The sequence below is a fragment of the Cynoglossus semilaevis genome, chromosome W (genome assembly GCF_000523025.1).
Source record: "Cynoglossus semilaevis isolate Cse_v1.0 chromosome W, Cse_v1.0, whole genome shotgun sequence".
In the NCBI taxonomy this organism is placed as follows: Eukaryota; Metazoa; Chordata; class Actinopteri; order Pleuronectiformes; family Cynoglossidae; genus Cynoglossus; species Cynoglossus semilaevis.
The window spans coordinates 14,953,208-14,964,734 of record NC_024327.1 but is presented as its reverse complement, the minus strand read 5'-3'; the positions used below and the strand labels follow the sequence as shown (position 1 = coordinate 14,964,734).

The 11,527-nt window shown below is 41.4% G+C and overlaps 1 protein-coding gene across 2 annotated transcripts in view; it reads right to left on the bottom strand.

The window, feature by feature from the left end:
• Nucleotides 1-1,179: 1,179 nt before the first annotated feature.
• Nucleotides 1,180-11,527, bottom strand: part of LOC103397270 (ras GTPase-activating protein 1) — a 44,507-nt gene continuing 34,159 nt past the window's right edge. For both annotated transcript variants that reach the window (XM_008335481.3, XM_025052722.1), the window contains exons 13-24: nucleotides 6,909-7,066; nucleotides 6,715-6,791; nucleotides 5,835-6,007; nucleotides 5,571-5,730; nucleotides 3,710-3,852; nucleotides 3,317-3,432; nucleotides 3,134-3,217; nucleotides 2,962-3,029; nucleotides 2,791-2,879; nucleotides 2,602-2,679; nucleotides 2,183-2,317; nucleotides 1,180-2,080 (exon numbers count right to left, since the gene is read on the bottom strand). In XM_008335481.3, coding sequence (XP_008333703.1) covers nucleotides 1,997-2,080; nucleotides 2,183-2,317; nucleotides 2,602-2,679; nucleotides 2,791-2,879; nucleotides 2,962-3,029; nucleotides 3,134-3,217; nucleotides 3,317-3,432; nucleotides 3,710-3,852; nucleotides 5,571-5,730; nucleotides 5,835-6,007; nucleotides 6,715-6,791; nucleotides 6,909-7,066 — 1,365 coding nt within the window. In that variant the 3' untranslated portion in view covers nucleotides 1,180-1,996. The remainder of the gene's footprint in view (nucleotides 2,081-2,182; nucleotides 2,318-2,601; nucleotides 2,680-2,790; nucleotides 2,880-2,961; nucleotides 3,030-3,133; nucleotides 3,218-3,316; nucleotides 3,433-3,709; nucleotides 3,853-5,570; nucleotides 5,731-5,834; nucleotides 6,008-6,714; nucleotides 6,792-6,908; nucleotides 7,067-11,527) is intronic.

Below are 11,527 nucleotides of genomic sequence, written 5' to 3'. Positions count from 1 at the left end.
TGGAACAGCATTTCAAATGAAGAATGCAACAGCCTGGTGAAGTCAATGGGTCGCAGGCTCGATGCAGTTATTGCAAGTAAGGGTTACGCCACCGAATATTAAATGTTATTCACTTTAATTTATGTTAATAATGTCTGTTCCAATACTTTTGCTCACTTGAAATGTGGGTGGGTTCAAAGAAAAGGGGCTCAGTCCTGAGTTGTTTAACACACCTGGATGTCAATACCATGAAATAAAAGCTGGAATTCTGAACTTTTGTCTCATATTCATCTTTTGATCTGAAACCCAAAAGTCTTCAGTATACAACAAAAACAAAGGAATTGCCCTTGCCGTTCCAATACTTTTGGAGGGGACTGTATGTAGCAAGTGGTTCCTGACAAAGAACAGCCAGATTCCACTGGGAAGAATCTCAGCCACATGCCCATTCAGTAAATAAAAAACTGACTTCAGTCTTCGTTAGAGCACCACATGGGATGTGACCTCCCTGGTGTTTGCTGGCTGGCCGCCTGGTCAGGCTGCCACAGATGCGGAGATCAGGAAATCTCACATTACCCGGATGGCAGCGGCCAGAGACATGATGGTGCACTCCGTTCTGGAAGATACAGTGACATTTGTCAGAGGAACAAGGAAATAAGTTGGTGTAATTTATCTTGTGATAGAGTCAAGACACAGGAAAACTACAACTACAAACAGTGATCATGAAGGTGAAGCAGATACTAAACGATCCACTCACAGTGGATTATAAAGGGTTGACGACATAAACACGCTGATGTGGAGACGAGTTCATCAACAGTCACAGCTTGCAAACTTTTTTTTAACAGCTTGAAAGGATATATTTCATATTAATATTTTTGGGATGTCTGTCTTTTAGCAAACGGAAGAGAGGATATGAAGACGACGGACATGTTTCTAAAGAAGCACGCTGGGCAAAAGAGGTAAGAGCTACAGAAAAAATAATATTCTACGTATTTTATTTAATAAGCCTAACCTGTGTTTTATTCCAGGAATGGACAGACCTGACGTGAACATCTGCTTGTAACACTCACATTTTACTTTATGCAACCAGGCTTCAGCAGAAACGTGTTTGTTTTCATTTGTTTACGTCTCTACTACAATGCAAGCTCACCCTGGGTTTTCTTGTGCACCTCCACCACAGGAACAATGAACGACTCCATTATCTCCTTTACAAAAACTGTTTAATAAATGCATGCATGTCTAATACAGTCTGTACTATTTCCAAAAAACAAAACAACTTACTGCTGTAAACACTTTCATTGTACTTGGTATCTCTCATTATGTGAGTTGCCTGGCATTCAGAAGTTTCCAAAAAAAAGAATGTATTCTTAATATAAAATAACAATACTTTTGTGACACTTTGTTCCAAAACGAAAGTAGAAGTAAAACATATAGACAGAAATGATCGTCTCAGCACTTTGCACATATGCTCACAGCCTTAAAATAAATCAGTCACTAATTACAGTATAAAAAGCATCAGCTCACAATCCAGTTACCAGAATAGAGGACAGAAAGAAGAAGCTTCTTCATGTCAGTTTTTGCATAATGAGCCAGAAGGAGGGAGGTGGGGACACTTTGGCAACCTGTGCTGTTAAAACAAAGTGGGTACAAAATAATATATTTTTTTTATGAAATAGCTGTATTTGGCCCTCATGATGAAGGGAATGAAATGTACCCAAGTTTGTATCATGACCAAAGTTTATGAAGAAAAAAAAAAACACCAAACATTTTTTTTCTCTGTTTTTGTGTACTGCATCAGTTGTTGTACTCAGTCGCTGTTGTTGCATAGCTTTCTTGTGGTGAATGGGACAAGATGGCAGGTAGATGGGAATGAGCTGAGGAGGAGGATGGTGGTGGTGGTGCTGATGGAGGGGTTGCCACTGGGATGAGGGTGGCGCATGCTCTGTCTCCTCTGTGCCGCCCTCTGCTGGAGGAGACTTGACGTAGGGAAGGGAGGATGAGAGGAGTGAGGAGTGCAGTACTACCTGTTGCTGTTGGACATGGCATACTGAGCCTGCTTCTGCTGGAGGAGCTCAGTGATGGCCAGCAGCTTTTTCAACACATGCTACAGAGGGAAAAGAGGATATAAATCAGACAACTGGAACAAAACAAAAACAAACATCCTTGACCCTCCAGCGTGAGAGCATTCTCATGTTTAGTCTCTCACCTGCTGGGCTCCTCTCTCGTTGCTCAGTGTCCGGAGCTCATCTGAATGTGTTGCACAGATCTCGTGCAGTGCTGCCAGATCCCGGGACAGGTCAGTTCTAAAGTGCTCTGTGGCTTCAGGGAGGTCAGGAACATTCTGGAAAGAGAAATGTATATATGTTCTATAGCTGGGACTTATACGCAAGTTATTTTCAATAAATGATTGACAAAATTGTGCTTTAAATTAAAAAAATGCATTGATTGATTGGGTTGTTGTTTGGAAGGAACCAACAGGTTGAAACACACCCTGATTGGAGATTGAATAAGAGCATGGTCATCTCTACACTTAACGTGTTGGTAAGAGCATTATGACACGAGTGAACCCACAACTTTAATAAAGAAACACACTAGTCTAATGATAATGCAGTAAATGTGACTCACCCCTAACTCATCCAGAAACATGATCATTCTGTGTTTGTTGTTTTTGATGAAGGGGTTCACACCCTCCATGTAGGGCTCCTGCATGAGAGTTACATCACAGTGATAGGACTCACTTTAAAAGAATGATTCTTACAGTTCAAACTGTCAAACTTCCACTGCATTACATGATTTTCGAGAGAAGCTTCTTACCTTAGCACCAAATTCAACCAGGTTGGCTAGGTTTTGAACAGACTTGGCCACCAGTGTGAGGGTCCTGCCTGCTGTTGAAGAAGGAGGGTCTAAAGGAAGAGATCACTACATGAAGATCACGTCACACTGGAAACAGAGACCTGTGTTTATGTGTGTTTGACGGAGGCTTACCAGCGATGATGTTAAACATTCTGGGGTTGAGGATAGCAGGACAGATCAGTCTTAGAAAGACAAAACCACTGGAAGAGTAAAGGAAATAGAATGACAGAAATTGTTAAAATACAGGTAATCATTTAGGATAAAAGCAAAATGCGGTTTTATTCTTAGTGTAGATGTATTTTACCTGACAACTCTTGTCCTCATTGTGGTGTTTGGCCATTTCTGCTGCACGGACTTCTGCAGGCAGCCATAGATGAACCTCAGTGTCCTAAAATGGGAATAAATAATGGGTCAAACTTTGTGTTTCCAACATCAGTTCTTTAAGTGACGTTTTTGTACAAACAGAGCAGGTACACTATATACTGACGGAGGTAAAATCTCAGCAGCCATGAAAATCTTCTCCACCAGCTCTGACAGGATGTGGAGGAGATTGGCCAAGTTCAGGTTCACATCCTCATTCTTTTCCAGTTTGGAAGGGTTCAGCTGGAGAAAGGATTGGTGAAGGAAGTGGGCAGGATCCATGAGAAAAATACAAAAAAAATTAGATATTTATTATTTTTTTTATTTAATATATGATTACCCAAGTGGTTCCCATTTCCCCCTTTTTTAGATAAAACAACTGTCAAAATTACAAATCAGTACAAATACAGAAAATATTGAAATTGAGGATCCCGCCCCCACATTGTTAATCACTGTACATTAATGTAATTGCACCGTACAAACCAGTGTTGATTATACAGCTTTGTATTTTTTTTTTTACCTCACAGGATTGTTTGCTCTCCATGATCTTGATAATGGTTTCTTTGAGTGCATGATTGACGAAGGGTGTAGCAGTGGCCTTCATGTATTGCTCCATTAAGGTGCTAGCCAGTGTGGTTGCTCGAAATAGGGTGGTGGCCTCATCTAGAATCAGTGGACAGGAAAATGAGCAGATACAATATACAGGGAGTGCAGAATTATTAGGCAAGTTGTATTTTTGAGGATTAATTTTATTATTGAATAACAACCATGTTCTTCTGCCTAATAATTCTGCACTCCCTGTACAAGCACAAGACCATAAATATTGTGGGGCTGCAGGTTGTAGTTTTTTTTCTTCACCTTCCATGTTGATCTCTTTATCATTGAGTGTCCTGAGTAAAGGAGCTTCAGCCTTCTCATGTCTGAAGATCCTCAGAAGGAGACTTGCCAGTAAGGTGCGGTCCTGACCACACACGTGGGCCAGAGCATAGATGACATAGAACTCTTTCTGCAGGATCATCTGCAACCAGACACACAATCAGCATCACATTATTATCTGAACAAGACCAGCAGAGAAACAGATAACTTAGACTGCAACCACAACCACGTTATTAGGAATCAAACCTCTTTGAACTCGCTGTACTCCTCTTCGGGCATGATCTTCTCCATGGAGTAGCGAGCCCTTACTCTCAAAGAGCCCGGCTCGATGCCCTTCAGAGGAACGTGGGAGCTGAGAGGAAACCACTCATCAATCAACTGGCCCTTTTGCAGACGGTTCAGCTGGCATCGCATGAACACTGGTAGGGAGAGAGTGGGATGTGGAATAAGACAGCAAAAAAGGAAGGAGAGATGTCAGATTTTTCTGCAGGCAGGATTGGGTCTGTTTTTGTAAATATAATTTATAGTTAGTTACCAAAGTGTGTTAAACCAAAGTGTGGTGAACCATAAACTGTTATCTAAGTGTGTTAAATAATGGTCTGCTTGACAGGAGTAGGTTGTCCTAGAAAGGTTTTTTATGATGTAGGTCCATAAAGGATGAGGTCTGTTTCTCATCAAGTATGGGAATCGGATGAACTTTGCCCTAAGAGTAAAACGTAAAGAAAAAACAACTGCCCAGTACTTGTGAAACTTTCTCAATAAAAGGAGCTGCAGTCCTCATACACTAGGTGAGCCAGCTCTGCGAAGCTGTTGGTCTCTCTGCTCCCCCTCGCAGCGAGTAAAAAGTACAACGTTGTCAGGTGTGGTTCTTTTCTGGTCATTCTATCTGCGGCAGTTAGATGACAATAGTGGTGACTGAATAACGTAATTTTCGGCACCAACAGTTTTTTTTCTTTTATATGACAACAAATACATTCTGAATGCTGCAAACTATAATTGTTAAGATGATGACGCTTTTTAATCTGATATTAGAAGGTTTTTTTAAAAATATATATGGTTTGGTATGATCTCCTAATGCTAACTGTTGCTAAGTAGAAAAAGCTAAAGAGTTGGAAAAATTACTCACAAATGTCACTCTCTTTGCTCTTTTTGGTTTTGTTACTGAGGCTGATTTCAAATCTGTTGATTTCACTTGACAGGTCACTGAAACAACAAATGATAACAGTCTGTTATTCAACAAAAAAAGAAAAATGCTAATAATTATGCACACCTGATATAGGGTGTTGATGTCATTAGACCACACCCCTTCTCATTACAGAGATGCACATCACCTGATATGCTTAATTGGTAGTGGGCTTTCGAGCCTATACAGCTTGGAGTAAGACAACGTGCATAAAGAAGATGATGTGGTCAAAATACTCATTTGCCTAATAATTCTGCACTCCCTGTACAAGCACAAGACCATAAATATTGTGGGGCTGCAGGTTGTAGTTTTTTTTCTTCACCTTCCATGTTGATCTCTTTATCATTGAGTGTCCTGAGTAAAGGAGCTTCAGCCTTCTCATGTCTGAAGATCCTCAGAAGGAGACTTGCCAGTAAGGTGCGGTCCTGACCACACACGTGGGCCAGAGCATAGATGACATAGAACTCTTTCTGCAGGATCATCTGCAACCAGACACACAATCAGCATCACATTATTATCTGAACAAGACCAGCAGAGAAACAGATAACTTAGACTGCAACCACAACCACGTTATTAGGAATCAAACCTCTTTGAACTCGCTGTACTCCTCTTCGGGCATGATCTTCTCCATGGAGTAGCGAGCCCTTACTCTCAAAGAGCCCGGCTCGATGCCCTTCAGAGGAACGTGGGAGCTGAGAGGAAACCACTCATCAATCAACTGGCCCTTTTGCAGACGGTTCAGCTGGCATCGCATGAACACTGGTAGGGAGAGAGTGGGATGTGGAATAAGACAGCAAAAAAGGAAGGAGAGATGTCAGATTTTTCTGCAGGCAGGATTGGGTCTGTTTTTGTAAATATAATTTATAGTTAGTTACCAAAGTGTGTTAAACCAAAGTGTGGTGAACCATAAACTGTTATCTAAGTGTGTTAAATAATGGTCTGCTTGACAGGAGTAGGTTGTCCTAGAAAGGTTTTTTATGATGTAGGTCCATAAAGGATGAGGTCTGTTTCTCATCAAGTATGGGAATCGGATGAACTTTGCCCTAAGAGTAAAACGTAAAGAAAAAACAACTGCCCAGTACTTGTGAAACTTTCTCAATAAAAGGAGCTGCAGTCCTCATACACGAGGTGAGCCAGCTCTGCGAAGCTGTTGGTCTCTCTGCTCCCCCTCGCAGCGAGTAAAAAGTACAACGTTGTCAGGTGTGGTTCTTTTCTGGTCATTCTATCTGCGGCAGTTAGATGACAATAGTGGTGACTGAATAACGTAATTTTCGGCACCAACAGTTTTTTTTCTTTTATATGACAACAAATACATTCTGAATGCTGCAAACTATAATTGTTAAGATGATGACGCTTTTTAATCTGATATTAGAAGGTTTTTTTAAAAATATATATGGTTTGGTATGATCTCCTAATGCTAACTGTTGCTAAGTAGAAAAAGCTAAAGAGTTGGAAAAATTACTCACAAATGTCACTCTCTTTGCTCTTTTTGGTTTTGTTACTGAGGCTGATTTCAAATCTGTTGATTTCACTTGACAGGTCACTGAAACAACAAATGATAACAGTCTGTTATTCAACAAAAAAAGAAAAATGGAGAAAAAAGTTTATATGAGTTTATAATGAAAGAGGAAAATAAAAAAGAAATATGCTTTAGACTCACTCGAAGATGAACTCCTCGGTGAAGACAGGTTTCTGTCCCTCCCTCGGATGCGTCTTTGCCACCTGGACACTGTTCAGGTAGATGTTGCAGTAAGGGTTGGTGAAATACTTCACTGGCAGCTTGTGAGCCTCCTCAACATATAACACTAGGCTGCTGACCTGGAGAAAAACAATCATAGGTAAAGCACACAATTTCAAAAAACGTCTCTTCCTCTTTAATAAAATGTCTCTTGTCAATTTATCGTTAGACGTCAAAAACGTCTATGGGAATTATGTTATTATTCTGTGACAATTCTGACATATCATGCTTGTACGTGTCATATTTGGAAAGCACTACTGACAAGTACAGAGCATTCCGGTGTAGGTGCAATGGGTCGAGTGCTGCTTAGGGGCACTCGGTGTTATCAACCAGTCTCATTAAAGTTATCTTTAATTATTATTTTAACCTACTAATATAGCAATAATGTATTACTTGAAGTATTACAAATATACTAAAATCAATAGTATCCAATAACAATTAAATATCTGAAGGATTTTGAGAGTTCTTGGCAAATTGGGTGGCTTCAATGAATAAAGTAACAACACAGACAAACACAGTTTACAAAAATAATCAAATTTATTTATACAACACTGTCAAGTTAATGACGGTGATTGAACTCATAAACAATGATCATTATAACAAAACAAGGCGTGTGTAGGTGTGTGTGTCTGTGTGTGTGTACTTATGTGCGTGTGTACACGAGTGGTCGTGTACGAGAGAGAGATGTTGCCTCTTAGCCACCAAGCAAGCGACTGAGCCCTTGAGGCGTGTTCACATACGCGACTGCGCAGTGGAAGAAGAACTGCGAGGTAGAAGGAACGGCAACAGGAAACACGTGAGGCGTGTATGCGCTCACGGAGGTGTGAATGGGTGTTGTGTACGCGCACCAAGATGCGCTCAGGTACAATGAAACAGTGCTTGTGATGTTATCAAAGTATATGGGGGAAGGGAGGCGTACCGCGTGGTCTACTCCAGACAAAGGACTTTGTCGGAGTTTTCCTGATCCCAATACTGATAACGTTCCAAGTTAACACTGAAATACTGACGGTGTACAAGAGTATAACACCGAGTCAGGAGGTTAGAAAAGAAGTGCATGCAACAGCCTAGCTATAAAAGCAGCACAGATTTCAGACAACAAAATTCAATATGCGTACTTAAACTGTCCCTAAGTTTAAATAGCACTTAACAATACTACAGATTAACTAACGTGCCCAAATGCCAGCCTTACTGTAGTGAACGTCTGCTCGTATTTAGAGGGTAGTGGAAAGTCCGTGCTTCTTGGGTCCTTGCCAGAGCTGGGGACGTCCGTCTGGTTCCACTGTGTCCAGAGAGTCCTCTTGGTTCCGAAAGTCCGTTTCAGGAGGAAAAGTCTCTGACTGTCGATGTGCCGGTTCACACGAATACCGTTAGAAGGAATCCTGTCGCTTCTAACTTTTCAATAACTGCTTTGGTCGCAGCGCTACGTTACTTGTGTAACTTAATTACCGGTTAACTCAGTTAAGAAAAAGACGCTACTAGTGCATTTATCACCGTGGGCAATGGTGTCTACAAAAGCGCGTTGGTTCTTAGTCTTCTGAGACGAGCAGGTTTTCTCTTTTCATCGAGGTCCTACGGAGCGAAAGTCCTGAACAGAGAGAACGATATTGGGCTGACCCCCCAATTTAAAGGTTGCGGAGGTTACTGATCGTGACGTATGTGGATTTACCGGAAGCAGTGGAATTATGGGAGTTTGAGTCCTTGAAAGGACTGTTGTAGTACCTACATATCCCCCCTTTGGTCTTAGGGATATGACAGAGTCGTAACCCTGAGAGCACAAGGTTGTACAGTCCATATTCCATAATCCATTGTCATCCATATTGTCCATTTAGTCCTGTAAAATCTCAGAAGAAGTTGAGTCCTGACAAACAGTTCAAGGCATGGGCATTTGGGCAAATACCAGGCTGTAGGCATTTGGGCAAATACCATGCTATACACATGTGGGTACATGATAACTCACTACCTGACTAACACGTTCATGTACCACAATTTAAAAATACCCATTAACTTCATTTCTTCACATTGGAAAAGAAAAGGAATGAAGGAAAGGAAAGAAGTGTTAGTTGTCAGGGGTTAGACCAAATTATCGTTCACCCCCCTTTTGGAGTGAGGACTGCTAAAGGGTAAAGTTTGTTTTAATTGGTGTGTTCATTCGTTTTTAAGAGGGGTCTGGTCTCTATTAAACCTGTCAATAATTTCAGCTAACTGAGCCTTTACAGACTCCAATTCTGAGTGGAGCTCACTCAGTTCGTCTGAGTTACAGAAACGAACATGCCTACCCCTATGCTTCGGATCACGCTCAGACTGTTTCCACCATCTCTTGTTTGACTGTTGGTAACCGTCTCGTTTCCAACCACCTTGGTCTTTACGACCTCTTTCACGGGGTCGGTTGTTGTAATTATTGTTGTTGCTGAAGTTTTGACCATGGTTGTTCCTGTATCTATTTTGTCTCCTTCCCCACTCACTTTGGTGATGGGGTTTTGGAGCAGGGTTTCTCCAGGTGTGTCTCCCTGGTGGAGCTTCACTCCCTTCTAAGTCTAACAGGGAATTTCCTGCATCCTGGAGACTAAAGACTCTGGGTTCGTCGTCAAGTCTGTCCATTGGTCTGACGACTGTCTCCCAGGTCATCTGGGCTAGCTGCCTAATTTCCCTCATGGAGTAGTAACCCTGTCTGCATGTCACTGTGACATGGTTGCGTACACTTGAGTGGAGGTTGTGTAAGAAGAGGGATTTGAAACCTCTATCTTCCTCCAAGCCTGGTGCACTGCTACCCTGGAAATATGCGTTGCGTAGCCGTCTATAATATTCACGTGGGGATTCTGACCGTTTCTGCTCGATTTGCATAGCACACAACATTGCAGACGTCTCGTCAGTGTATTGCTCGTACTCTTCCTTCAAGTACTTACGAAGTCTCGTGTAGCTATCACGGACTTCTGGGGTTAGTGTCTCTATGAAAGCCCGAACATTGCTGCTAGACGTCTTCCAGATTAGCCTAAGCTTTTCCCGTGTTGTGGCGTTTGGCAGATCTACAAGGCATCGGTCAACTTCCCGTAGGTAATCATTAACATTAATGTTTTTATTATCTGGATCAAAACGTTCAATGTCCTGCGCTAGCAGATCAATTTGACGTATACGAGGTTCACGGGTTGCCTTTCTACGTGACCTCCTTGATCTTTCTGAATATTCACTGTCTGAACTATTTACTGATTGTTCATGGCGCTCTCTATGTCTATGGTCCAGTTCATCCGCTGATGAATCAGGGATGTCATAATACACCGGCTTGGGTGTGCCAAGGGATTTGGCTCTGGACGAGTGCGGTATGGCTCCAGCCTGGCTATCTGATGGAGTCGTTTTGTAGCGGTCTAGGATGATTTGGTGGGCTGTCTGGTTATGCCCAAGATGATTTTCAGTATCTTCATCGGAATAGTCTTCCTGTTTTGAATTTTCCTCTGGTAGCGAGAGAGAGTGGGCATGTGTTGCTTTGGCTCGTTCTTGGTCATTGCAACACTTTTGGAGGATTTGCTCTTCAGCAACCCTCTTGTCAGCCTTTCCAGCTCTCTGTAGCTTGCTGACACACTCTGTAAGGGACTGGTTAGTAAGCCTGAGTTCCCTTTTAAACTGTTGGTTAGCCTGAGCTAGCTCGTCTCGGCTGTCGCTTAACCTATCTGCCACTTCATGAAGACGTCTGATTTCTAAATCAGTGTCTCTGAAGTGGAGCAGGAATAGCTTACCTATTATTTCCTCTGCACTGGAAATGCATCTGGGGTCTCTGATCTGTTTTATAGTGGCATCTATGGTGAACCTGCATTCAGCCTGGCTCAACCTTTTAAAGTTTGCCTTGGTGGAGCTGGAGCAGTGAATTAAATCTGCGACAACATCAAAGAGAGACACGTCTTTAGCGGTGTCTTTGTGGTAAGAGGTGCGCAGAGATGCCATTTTAATTTAATTATTAACAGTAAAGTTTAATAATTTGTTAAAATAAAGAACTAATCTCCTAGATCTAATAAAATTAGGTTGTAAGTAGTAAATACTATTAACCGTCTGAACACACCTGAAAACAAACCTTGCAGTTACTAAGCAAACTGATAATTTGTCTATTGTTGAAACAAATATCCAAAGAAGCCAACAAAACCAATTTGCCTCACACGGGGCACCATTAATATGTAGGTGCAATGGGTCGAGTGCTGCTTAGGAGCACTCGGTGTTATCAACCAGTCTCAAATTAATAACACAACCAGTCTCATTAAAGTTATCTTTAATTATTATTTTAACCTACTAATATAGCAATAATGTATTACTTGAAGTATTACAAATATACTAAAATCAATAGTATCCAATAACAATTAAATATCTGAAGGATTTTGAGAGTTCTTGGCAAATTGGGTGGCTTCAATGAATAAAGTAACAACACAGACAAACACAGTTTACAAAAATAATCAAATTTATTTATACAACACTGTCAAGTTAATGACGGTGATTGAACTCATAAACAATGATCATTATAACAAAACAAGGCGTGTGTATGTGTGTGTGTGTGTGTGTGT